The sequence below is a fragment of the Platichthys flesus genome, chromosome 5 (genome assembly GCF_949316205.1).
Source record: "Platichthys flesus chromosome 5, fPlaFle2.1, whole genome shotgun sequence".
NCBI classification, from domain to species: Eukaryota; Metazoa; Chordata; class Actinopteri; order Pleuronectiformes; family Pleuronectidae; genus Platichthys; species Platichthys flesus.
In genome coordinates, this window is record NC_084949.1 from 2,487,507 (window position 1) to 2,500,862 (window position 13,356).

General features: G+C 41.6%; 1 protein-coding gene and 1 non-coding gene across 3 annotated transcripts in view; both read right to left on the minus strand.

The window, feature by feature from the left end:
- Positions 1-1,081: 1,081 nt before the first annotated feature.
- Positions 1,082-13,356, minus strand: part of LOC133953690 (E3 ubiquitin-protein ligase DTX1-like) — a 35,064-nt gene continuing 22,789 nt past the window's right edge. For both annotated transcript variants that reach the window (XM_062387734.1, XM_062387733.1), the window contains exons 5-12: positions 5,738-5,799; positions 5,443-5,604; positions 5,159-5,220; positions 4,895-5,061; positions 4,650-4,803; positions 4,458-4,547; positions 4,239-4,337; positions 1,082-3,696 (exon numbers count right to left, since the gene is read on the minus strand). In XM_062387734.1, the coding sequence (XP_062243718.1) occupies positions 3,565-3,696; positions 4,239-4,337; positions 4,458-4,547; positions 4,650-4,803; positions 4,895-5,061; positions 5,159-5,220; positions 5,443-5,604; positions 5,738-5,799 (928 nt within the window). In that variant the 3' untranslated portion in view covers positions 1,082-3,564. The remainder of the gene's footprint in view (positions 3,697-4,238; positions 4,338-4,457; positions 4,548-4,649; positions 4,804-4,894; positions 5,062-5,158; positions 5,221-5,442; positions 5,605-5,737; positions 5,800-13,356) is intronic.
- Positions 6,522-6,608, minus strand: trnay-gua (transfer RNA tyrosine (anticodon GUA)). Its single transcript is given in 2 exon segments — positions 6,522-6,557; positions 6,572-6,608. It is a non-coding gene; the product is annotated as a tRNA-Tyr (tRNA).

The window sequence follows — 13,356 nt, forward strand, 5'->3', positions numbered from 1 at the left end:
CAGATTTGTTTCATTTGTTCTTTTATTTATTTTCTTGTATTAATCATTCGTACTCCAGCATTTATTTTTGCAATATTTACACTTTGTTTTTCTAATCACAGGTTTGGATTCTCTCTCTCCTTAGCCTCCCCCCACAGGTCAGAAGACTACGTCACGGCAGGCCCTTGTCTGCAGACGTGCGGAGGAGCCGCTGCCTTTAGTGGCGATGGGATGGAACAGAAACCAACAACCGAAGGGAGAAAAACTCAAGTGGTGAGTTACGCTGGTCATAGCTGTTTGCTACATTGCTGCCATGGCTGCAGACACTGCAAACCATGGATCAGAGCCTTTACCCAACATTCATTCTCCTACAAAATCATTTGCAGTTCATGTTTGTAATTCATGCACCAGGATGAAGGTCTGCTAAAGAGGGACTACATCTCCCTTTAACTCCACAATAACAAAATCATGATGTTCATGATGATTCAGTTCATCTGATTTCACTAAATCCAAAGAAATGTAATAAATATAGTAATGTTATTTAATTCAATACCTTGTAGACTGTTTGGTAACCAAACCCTTTATTTTAGCTATAACACAAAGTCACATTGAAATCAATGCAAGTGACTATGTGATTATACAAAGTCAGTGTTTGAGCCAACAGAGAGAGTAAACTGCCACAAAACAAGAGGGCATTCATTTAGAGATCTTAAAATAATCTGTTCCATCATGTGACCTGCACTTGAATCACTGATGATAAAAGAGAGGACATGAGATCAGGGTCACTGTTGTTGGGAGTTGCAGTAAGAGAGACGCTCAGTGCAGACCAGGAGCCGGACACATGATGTGTAGAGGAACAGAAGGATTCTCTACCTCACAGACAACGTGATATCATTATATTTCACACTCAGATAAAAGTCTACCATCAAATTCCTTTTCCAAAGAAAAGAAGAGCTCAGCTTAAAACCTGCTTAACTTCTGTACACAATTAAAATCAAGAACAATAGTGTCTTTGTAAACCAAATGTAACAAATGAAAGAGCATAATTATTACTATAACATAAATGTAGGAAATTATAAAAAGGCAAAATAATCTATAATAGTGTAAATAAAATGCTAAACATGTAACTATATTTAATATTAAAAATCAATAAAGAAATTACAGTACAGGGAGAAGCATCATAAATCATCAAAACAGTTTAAGGAGGGTGATTCCCACGTACCCAAATAATACTCTAACCTAGGAGCATGTTGGTAGTATACACAGTACACAAATCCTCCTCCACACACACACACTTACAGGCTGGGCAGCATGAAGATGACAGGAGAGCTACTGTTGTTGCTGAGATAAGATAAGTCGCTCACATTTCTGATTAATCACAAATTAAAGGCCCCACATTTAAAATATTTTCTCAGGCTCAAGATTAGGCTTTTCTTCCTGTTTTGTCCTGAAAACCACTGACCACCAGAGTAATAACCTAAAATATATCAAACCTTCTACAGGCTCACAGCACTCAACCCTTACTGGCTGACATCAGCAGCTCATCGCAGTCAAATACGGTCGGATGCTGCACACGGGCCTGATTTGGATTGCCAGTAGCAGCTCACCTGACTGAAATATATCTTGGGCGATTAGATCTCGTACCTTGTTCCGTTGTTGTTATCTAAACAAGCTTGCACCCTTTGACTTTTAATAAAGTACCAGATATTTACTAACATAGATCTTAATCTCTCATACTGATGATTAAACCGGGAGAACGCTGTGCCAATCCGAGTCCTAGAGGAGTGAGTCATTTAACTTTGTTAAAAATCTGAGACTCAGGAACCAGTAGCAGCTGAAATAAACTCCTCCCACTTCACAACTCTGAATGTTTTGTTAACTCAAGATTTCTCTCCACTAAATGTCTTAGATTTAATATAAAGAGAGGTTTGAAAAGCATGTAAATATGGGATCTTTAAAATGACATAATTAGACAGGAGCCAAGGTCCTGGTCCACCAGTGGGTCTTCAGTTTCATGGGTGATAACTTTATGGTGGATGGTGATTTTTTGCTAGTCAGCGTAAACCACAGATATCCTGGGATTTCTGTGTATATGCTTCTAATTTGTTGATTTGTATATCACCCAGGGCCAAGATACATTCATCTAAAATGTTCTTCTCCTGAGCGGCACTGTGTTTCATCACAGGAGCTTCAGCTTCTCCTCTCTCGATCTCTCCACCCTCTCCAGCTGCCAACTCTCACTCACTCTGAGGGACTTCCTGGCTGTAAGACCAGCATCAGGCTCTTAGTTTATTTGTAAGACAGTGAAGCTCATTAAACAAGAACTAAACACTGAGGCTTTGAAGCAAATCTTCAGTGCTTAATTCTGGGCAGAAACCCCCAACCACTCTTCATCACATCCTCACTGGCTTCCCACTGTTTATAAGACACAGCACCATCTACATCCAGTGAAACCACAGGAAACATCAAAAGGGACAAATATAAAATAAAGATATACATGTAAATACTGGTACCTGTGTATTTAGGGTTAACTTGTACCAAAGTGGCTCGATAGTAAAACTCTAAATATGCCCAAATGACAAGGCCTTGGTTTGGTCTTGTGTTTTTCAACATAGACGTACATTAACTCAGTTTACGTCATATAAACCCAACTCATAAGTAAGAGGTAATGCATGGAATGATGTTACATGAGGATTATAAAAAAAAAATGTTTTGATTCGTTACAGTAGCTTGCAGGTGGAGGTGTAGTTCACAAGGATCGCCGCCAGAGGGAGCACCAGCTCTTTACTTCAGCCACAAGCAGGCAGGTGGTTTGAACAAAGCACAGATTTGTCTGACCTTCTTCCATCCTCTTGGTTTCCATGCGTTTTTATTAAAAGCTCGAGTATCTGAACAGTACCACACAAGTTATTTAGCTCTACTCCTATCCTATGCCACATTCACACACCATCTTGTCTCTTTCTGCTACATTTCTCCTGTTGTCCTTCCTTCAGTTACCTCCCCCACTGCTCCAACTTCTCCCTCTCTTTGTCCTTTCCCCTCCAGTTTTCATTGAACTGCTCTTACTTCCAACCATCTTTTTATGTTTCTCTTTTCTCAGTAAAGTCAACTTGTTCTGTCCTAAATATTAGTTCTGGTTCATTCTCACTTTCTCACATTAGTACCTTGCTATGTAGTACCTGAAACCATGAGAGCCCTTGTTCCTCTGTGTTATTTCTAATCCTCCTGTGCCTCTGCATTGCTTTTCTTTCTGTGGTGCTGCTCCCACAAACTCCAACTTGTGTTGTTTTGCCTGCTCGAGAGCTGTGAAGTCTGAACTGACTCACACTGACGAGCGAATCCAACAGTGACTCCATCAACATCTAGATAAGTTGTTACCTCTGCAAAACAAACCCAATGTCTTCCATGACCTGAAACGTCCCCCTACACCCTGTTTAAGTGCTGGCAGAGTCTCAGTCCAGTTCCTCCTCTTTTTTCCTCCAGTTATTTTCACGGTGAGGCCCACTGCTCTCTCCCCATTCACCCGTTAACCCTTCACTGCTCTCTCACTGATGTCTCCTCCTTCTCTGCTGCTCGTTTGTCCGTTCACTTTTCCATCAGTGCGTCGTCCTCTGTGATACCCTGAGCCCGGAGCTCTTCCAGGACGTTGTCGAGGTGTCCAGGGTCAGGGAAGCCGTGGCCTGTCAGATTAGAGCCAAACTCTGTCTTATGGTGGACCTTGAAGACAACGACAGAGTTGTATTTAGCTTGTGATTTAGTGATAATAAATCTGTACACAAACCACAGTTGCTATGAGTTAGAGTCATAATTCAGTACCTCCACTAAGGAGGTTATAAGGAGTCAACCCTGTCTGTTTGTTTGTCAGAGTTAGTTAGTTGGTTTAACGTTTGCTTTATCAGCTGGATAACAAAAAAAAAGGATTTCAGTGAAACGTGGTAAAAGGCTTGGACATGGGCCAGGAGATAACCCAATACATTTAGGCACAGATACATTAGCTTTTTTCACATTCTCTAATATTTTGAAGTTTTTTTTTTACATTTTGGATCGTGATAAAAAAATGTTTGGCCATATTATGGGGACTGATAACTATGAGTATTTTTGAATTGGTGCGGATCCAGATAAAAATGCAGATGAATTATATTTAAATTTGGTTTCGGGGGCAGTTACAGGAATTTCTCGTCACTTTGTTTAACATAGTGAGATAGGGCCCTTGGTGTAGATATGCACTCTGCTGGGTGACATTCTAGTTAAACATGTACCTCATTCCAGATGACGGTGTCAGACTCTCCTGTAGTGCTTGAAGTACCAACTGAGAAGATCAACCTGCGGTCCCACGCTACCAGGAGCAGTCTCAGTACCTGACAAACACATTTAGGTTCAGGATTAAATGTTCATTTGAAAAACACGTATTAAAAATGTATCTCTGTTAACAACAGTTGCACATAAGTGTCTGTAACAGGACAATGAGTTGGATTTACCTGGCGTCCTTTTTCGCTGTCTGGGAGGTAGCAATGTCGGGGAAAGCCTCTGGCAGTGAAGGGCTTCCCTGGGTTGGGATGTTCTGGTCCCTGAAAAGAGAGTGGACGCTCGTGCTGATCAGACTGACTCTGACAATGTATAACATCTGATAATAAAACAAACACCCATGTCAGTCCAGTTCATAACAGTACCTGAATTCCCGGGGGTATGTTGTAGATGATGCGTATGGATTTGCAGTCAGGGTGTCCTGGTAGAGAGTGAGGGATGACGTGGTACTCCATCTTGCCTGCCGGTTGGTTGCCTGTCTTTACACCGTAGATGGTTTTACATGTGGGACACTGAAGACTGAAAGAAAAGGGGGAAATTGATTGAATACTGGGATGATTTCATTAAATCCTCTGAGGGAATGAAGACGAGTGTTGAGTCTCTGATCTACCTGCCGTCCTTGTTCCCGTTGTTATACATGGCCACTAGACACTGGAAATGGTACTGATGTCCACACTGTGCCAGTCGCCCAACTGACTCTGCCTTAGTAACGGGCCCCACCCCTGGACCTTTGTACCCAGATGGACCCCCCAAAGGCTCCATACAAATGGTACAGTCCTGGGGGAGATGAGATAAGTGAAACACACTTATTATAAAAACATTATCATAAGTTACAGCAGCATTATGAAACACAAACACAAAACACAGGTCCTACCTCCTCTGGTGCACCTTTTACTTTCTGCAGGTACTTCTTTACCACCTCCTCTGGGGTTTTACCTGCAGACGAAGAGGACAGGGAACAGAGGGGAGTGATGAGTGGATGAAAGGCTAGAAAAACAGTCCAGGCTGCAAACCTGTGTGGCAGCTGATGTACAGACATGAGAGAAAGGCTGATGATAAACACAAAGACCGAAATTCTTTCTCTCTTATCAGGCTGATGATTCGATATTTCTAAAGAAATAACAGCAATTCCAGCACTTAGACTGGTTTTACTCTTACCCTTGCGAGCTTGTTTCTTGGTGGTCTTCCTGCAGCAGTGGCCAAAGCTTGGCACAGGTTTGATGTCGCTCTTGCAGACAGGTGGAGGATGCAGCACAAGTTTAGGAGGCCTGGTCAGACACACAGGCAGAGCGGCAGCACTCATCAAGATTCCTGTGATCCCTGAAATATCCAAGAAAAAAAATAAGATTTTAAAAAATGTGCTAAGAAGAGTTAAATTCCATGGTTTTAATTTCCTAAATTAGAGATTTTTCCTCTCAGTCACAGCACTTGGTAAATCAGAGAGTGTTTTTACCGGCCAGGGCAGGGTGAACAGGACTGGATCCGTTGAGGTTCTTCACTGGGACGGTGGGCACACTGCAATACAAGACACAAACTCTTTAGTAAGGTGGATTTTCAAATTCCCTACAATTACCAGATAAGACGTTACAGGTTGGGAAAAGTCAACCAAACTGATAACTCACTTTGAAACACTGATGACAGTCATTCTTACAGTCAGACCTCACAGTCAAGAATATTAAAAACTTCACGCAAAGCAACCGAAAATTATGTCAGCTGAATAAATTAGCGCCCTGTCCAACTTCCAAAAAAACCTTCAAAATGTGGTACAAAGAAAAGTTGTTGTTTTATTGTCCCTTTGTATCTTCTTTCTCACAGTGTTACTACTGTGTTTGCTGGCTGGAGAACATATAAATGAGTATGCCGGGCTGTCGGTGTGTGTTTACAAGAGCTAATCCACGGAGTTTCCATCTGCTCACTGAGCTCAAAGAGGCCGACGTCATACAGCTGCTTGCTGGGGATTACCTGCTGCATCACAAAGCCCATCATCATCATCATCATCATCTCTGACGGACAAACACAAGTCTCTCACATACAGACTCAGACCATCAGTTTTCATAGATTTGGACAGGATTTTACAGAGTCCAGTGTATTTGACGGTAATACTCGTAATTGCTGTATAGTAATAACATGACTATAAAAAATTGTGTTCAATGTGTTTAAGCACCAATGGAAGATGTATTAACTAACAGCTGCCAGTGTGTGAGTGGGATTATAAGGGGGTCGAAACAAAAGCAACCTCCTTCGAGCCGGATTTGAACCAGCGACCTAAGGATACCGGCATTAACCACTACAGTCCTCCGCTCTACCAACTGAGCTATCGAAGGGGATAGTACAAGTGCATTCACAACCCCTGTTAGACAACGGTACAGTCCTCACAGAAGGCCAGTGATCATGTGCTGTTTCCGGTTAAGGGTTTAGATTTAACAGGCTCTGTGTTAGTACGCTAAGCAGCTTTTACTTAACCCCACTCAGTGACACATGACTACGCGCTAGTGAATGATTCACTGGTGTGTGTGCTTGTGCACGTAGGCCTGGTGTAAGTATGCGCTGGGAAAGAGTACGAGGAAATGATTGTGTCGGTGTGAAATGAGGTGTTACTTCAGAGAGTTAAAGCAGAGTGTGAGTAGAAGAAAAGTAAACATACAGAGTGAGGGGTAAACAACAGTAAGCAGTCACTCTAGGAATGAGCAGATGACACTGATCCACTCTGAGTTTCCACAAAGTCAAGACAATCCAGAAATGATGCAATAACACTGGTGGTTTTCCCTTTGTGTCTAGATCTATCATATAGTAACGGAGTAGAGCACAGAGGGTCAGATGAGTAAAGAGGTGGAGGGACTAGTTGCATCATACACAATTCTTCAAGACACTTAAAAAACCAGCCACCTTAACATGCTCTTAACACATTACAGGTCTCTACTGTAAACACTGAGCTGCAGGGCCAAAATGTTAAGATAACAAAGAAGCAATAAACTCATCCCATCATCTTTTCTTTATTTGTGTATATTATCTTTTGTTTTTAGCGATTAGAATGCAATATTGTTCAACCGCCATCCAGCTCCATGATTTCTGTGACCAACATCAGCTGGGCTTGAAGAACAAGCCAATAAGTAGAGCAATGAAGCTAATGAAATAAAACCCAGAAAGACTGAGTGATATGCAATGGATACTCTTTTTTGAAGTAAATACATGTAAATGAATACATGTATTGAGATCAGGTACATATCTGAGACACAGAGAAGGGTGTAACTGTTTACATTACACGCAGGACAACTTCTTCGACACAGTTGAAATGATTTCTGTATAGTACCCGTGACAACCCCATTATTCCTGAATCTGGATCTGTGCGAAATCTACTTATGCCGGATTTAAAAAAAATAACACACTATTTGTTTTCTATTTAATCAGTGAGAGCACATGGCCGCATGTGTCTACGATCACATAGTTAATCATAATAAATTTCCATCTGCGATGATCCGATTAGTCAGAGCTTCACTCTGTTTGACGTGTGTTGTGCTGTCGTATGCAGTTGGAGTAGTTTATGGTCTTACTCTTGTCATGAAGATGTATTTATAACAGCCTCCTTTCAGTAGGCTAATGATGGATGGCAAACATATCTATTAGATAAGTCCAGGATCAAGGCGGTGAGTGACAATGACACTGATCTCAAACATGCACTACTCACTTGTTGTCAATCACTTTAGCTCTATAAATAGCATGTATAACGCGCTGCTGCGTTAGCAAAGAAGTATTTAGGGAGTGAAGTAAGTAGGAGAGCCAAGTCTGATCATAGATAAGCTTCATGCGGTTCATTTACAAACTGATGTGCTGATGACACTCACACACACAAACAAACACAAACACACACACGCATACAAACACACTCCTTTGTTAGCACAGATGAGCCATTAAGGATGTTAGTTGCCACATTGGTGACGTTTGATAAATGTGTTTATACATGGTACACATATGATGTAGTTCCTGTAGTAAAGTTGTCACCAACATGTGAGAGACCTCAGAAAAAGTCAGGCCTTTTATTAAGGCTAAATGGTCCATATTTATATAGACCACTGATTGTATTTAAAAATGCTTTACCACTGTATCAACTCTAACTAGCATATCATTCCAACACACAAATAAAGGCATATGGTCTTTTTATGTGTAAAGAAAAAGGTATAGTTTATTGTAGACAACAATAACAAAAAAGGTGTCATTGTTACGTGTTGTCCACTGAAGCTTCATGCAAGTCTTAATAAGAAGTACTGTAATGTGTGATAACAAAAGCAGTCAGTCAGGTTCCTTCTGTACATATACTGTACAAAAGGTTCATATTATAATGTGATTTATTTCATTAATGGGTTTTCATCGAACTGATTTATTCAAATTAAGTCTTAACATTCATGCAACAACATTCACAATCAAAATGTTTGATATGTGCACTATTGTCTGTGCCAGAAAGGTGTTGATTGGTGGTTTTCATTATTTGCGTTCATGGGAACGGGCGTATTGTAGGACAGATGGTCGGACAACCCCAAAAATAATGCCTTTAGCCACAGCTGTTGCAGGGTGGAGGCATAGAAACAAGTATCTAAATCCCCAAATCAAAAACATTACCTGCCCAATGAACAAATATCCAGTAGCCAGCTCAAATAAACAAGTATATATGTAGATGTCACTATTCATCCTCCATAAAACTACAACAAACAAAGAAGGAGGAAGTATTAGTGGGTAAACAGGAAACCAGGAAGCTCTAAGGGAAAGTGAGACCAGTGAAAAAGAAAAGAACCTAGGGAACTATCCCGTCGCTGCCTGGGGGGATGGGCCTGAATGAGACTCAACTCTCTTGACCCCCAGTGACCTCAAATCCACCCTCCTACCCACTGCTCGCTTCCCACCAGATCACACACTCCCACAGCTTTGTCTTACACACTCCCTTTAGCCCTCACCCTTCTGCTCCATCTATTCCCCTGGGCCCAGATGGATTTCGGCTGGACTGATTTAGACACCAGACAATAACACACTGACACACATTCTCACACACATATTGCCACATGCAAATAAAGCTGCATCCACTGCCTTACACACACAAAACCACCCCCACATACACACACACCAACGGGTGTGTAGAAGGTGTTTTAGTCTCTGTCAATATTTTTCCATCCTATATTCTCTCTTATTGCTTTTATATTGTTAGAAATACGAATAAGTATTGAAAATCAACATGATATAACTTGTCAGCTGCCCAGCTACGGCCTTCATGTTCAAACATTCAATTAAATTCTATATTATTTGTATAGTGTCAAATACCTACATAAATTATATTACACTTTGATATTAAGATCGAGACCTTAAATATTATACAAAAACACAACAGTTCCCACAATGACCAGCACTTTGGTGACTGTGGAGAGAAAAACCTCCCTGAATTTGACTTGTCATGTGTCTCATATGACGACTTGTGATCAGATCTCACTTCCCTGCTCTCTACGTGTACAGCGTGTATGAGAGCGTGAGAGCAGGGTAATGAAGATCCGAGTAGTGAATGTGATGCATAAAAAATAAAGCCAATATGTGGGTCACAAACAATACATTGTATGGTAAGTGTAAAAGTATTTTCAGTGCATTGTTAAACTGAAACAGGTCAAAGAACACCAGCCAAGTACGCAGTGCTTCAGTGTGACCCAGAATGTGTCACCATACATCCCAGACCACCTCTTAATGTGTGTCCACACCTGAACTTAGGGCTGTACATTTGGGTTCATATCTTAATTCAAGGTCAGAGCAAAGCCCTGGACAAGGGTTGATGATATTTTTCGTGTTGATTGTCTTGGCAACAAATCATTTTTCATTCTTTAATATTATAACTTATGATGCTTTTTTGTATTTTAAATACATTGAATACATTTAAAATATTTTATACACAAATAATTAATTCATAGTCTACAACAAATACTTTAATAGGCCAGATGTACAGATCATGCAGATTGTACACATAGATTCAGTGATCCTAATTGATTATATTATTTCAAGGATAAAATAGCACAGGGATTCTTGGTGTTACTGAACATATAAATCTCTTCAGGAACTGTGTATCTCTTTTTCCAGTCATTTAGTGCCTACTGCTCAATCAAAATATTCAATATCTAAAACAAATTAAAAAACATGTGAAATGTTCAAATACCTAAGATCACACAGAAACCACGAAAATCGAAATGTATCAGCCACCAGCAAAACAAACACAGCTGTCAGGACAGTTACCCTGGGAACTATCTGTTAAAGTCCATATGATTGTTGCAACTGAGATTGTGTACTTTATTCACCAGACAAGTTGCATTCTTCTCACACATTCCAGGTTATCAGTTTTGTCCAAGGTTTCTTTCTGCATGTTTCCTCTGAACGTGTAAAAAAGCTGTAGATAAGATTGGGTCCTACAGCTCCGCTCTGTGCAGGACGAGATAAGAATGAAGCTGCAGCCTGTTGGTGAACCAAACAGGTGCCAACACATTCTTACTGCCCATTTCTGCCTCTCTGTTCTCATCTGATCTGCTCAAACTAAGTCAGACTGTGCAACCAGGGTTGTCTTGTTCCTATAATCCTCCACTGCAGAGAGAGCGAACATCCTTCACGGCCGCTCCAATCAGAATTGTCAATATTTACCTTTCCTGTGTGGGAAAGGAGGACACTGTGTGGTTGTGTGCGTGTGTTTGTCCTTCACAGACGGGCATCACTTTGTGAGTGTGCATGTGTCACCTCCTCCTCTCAGTGTAGTGTTGTCCTGATTTCTTGCACCACTGTGTGATCAATCTTTGACAGTTTGCTGACTCGTTTCATTGTCTTGTACCCCCCTCACCCCCTTCTCATCAGTTCCATGTCTCAGGCCACTGTCTGAGTCTGAGACCTTCTACACACACACACACACACACAACCACACACACACACACACACACACACACACACACACACACACACACACACACACACACACACACACACACACACACACACACACACACACACACACACACACACACACACACACACACACACACACACACACACACACACACACACACACACACACACACACACACACACACACACACACACACTCACTCACTAGCACACACACTAGCACACACACTAGCACACACACACTAGTGTTTGTCTGGGGGTAGCAACAATGCTGACTGGACCAGCACCATTGTCTGCCTCTTCCCCACCGAAAAAAGATTCATATTATGAATATGCTGGATCAGTAGAGCCATCTAAATGAGGGATCTTGATACAATGCTTCACCCACCAACAGCAATCCAAACACCCCAATAAATAATATCAGGGTAAGCTTGAAAGAAAAAACAACTACATTAGATAGATAGACAGATAGATGGATACTTTATTAATCCTGAGGGAAATTCAGATATTAAACAGCCCGAACCTCAGAAACCTTAAATACTAGGGCTGAACGATTAATTGCATTTGCGATAAAATCGCGATTTGATAAAAGCGATTTTCTAATCGCAGCGTGCGCGATTAAAACGTGCGAAAGAGAGTAGGGCACTGGGCTGCTGTCCTCACCCGCAGCAAGAGTGCCGCGGGACCACAAAACTCCTCTGATCCAGAAGATAGCGAAGCAAGCCTGCATCACCTACAGGGTTCTAAAGTCTTCGGCCGACGTGGCGGACTCACAGAGCGAGCTCATGCCGCTGCTGACCGCGGTGCGGGCGGCGGACCTGAAAATCACTCCGCGGCAAAGCAAGCTGTGCTCCGGGGCGGCGGGGCTCCAGAGCCCCCCGGTCACATACATGCACAACTGCGAGACGGAGGTGTTCAGCATGGGGGTGTTCCTGCTGAGGCCCGGCGCCTCCATACCGCTGCACGACCAACCGGACATGAACGGGAATCTACGGAGCTTCTGATCCGCAAGCTGCCCTTCCAGCGCATCCAGCTGGCCCGCCGTATCCGCGGACACAGAGCCTAAACTGCTTCTGCTCCACTGACTATAACAACGCCGCTTTCCAACACTTATAAAAATTAATTCAATGTGGAAGTAATCCAAGTATTCAGAATACGTTACTCAAATTGGTTGGGCATGTATTCTGTAACTGAATACGTTTTCAAAGTATCCTTCCCAATACTGGAAATGTTTCTGACTTGGGAGCAGTAAGACACCTACAATATAAAAAAAAAAGTGCAATCCTTGTGTTTATACTTACAATGACTTTGATTAAATTACTTAAATGCACACTGATTTGTTTTTCTTGTTGCTGTAATGAGCAGTTAAATAAAAATGTGGAAAAGAATATTGTACAGTAAATGTATCTAATATTGTGTTGGTCATATTTAAATCATTCATTATGTTTTTTTTGGGAGAAAAAAAATCGCATATTAAATCGCAATCGCAATTTTGGGGGGGAAAAAAATCGCAATTAGATTATTTCCCCAAAATCGTTGAGCCCTATTAAATACTAATGAAATGAGAAAAGCAGAATCAAGACTGCTGTAGAAAAACATAGGAGAAAAGCAAAGAAAGTGCAGGCAGAGAAAAAGAAAGGCAAGAGCAGAGAGAAAGAGAGGGGGATGGAGAGGAAAACAGAAAGAAGAGAGAAGTGGAGGCTTGACATTGTGCTTCTAATGCAGCCCAGACTTGGGTAATCCAACAAAGGTTACTGTGGAGACCAACAATGAGGCTCTGAGGGGCCCAGACTACTGAGACGCAACAGGAGAGGCGAGAGGAGAGGAGCCAGGGAAGAGGAGGAGGAGAGGGAGGGGGTAGGGCAAACAGTGACAGGGCCAGGGGAGGAACTACAACTCAAAACTATCTGACCTTGATTTCAGTTCGAGGTGAAATAAAACTCACCATTATTTAAACTAGTAAAATACAACACTTTTTCACAAAAGATGTGAAACAAACACCTGCAGTTTTGCATGGGAGTCTTTTTTAATGAGAAGTCTCTATTCATTGTTGTATGACATCATAACTGAAATTTGGAAATGTCTCAGTGAAATCTAGTGAAATCTTTTTTCTGTTCCACACAGATAACTATTAATTAGCATCACTTTCCTCTCCATGGT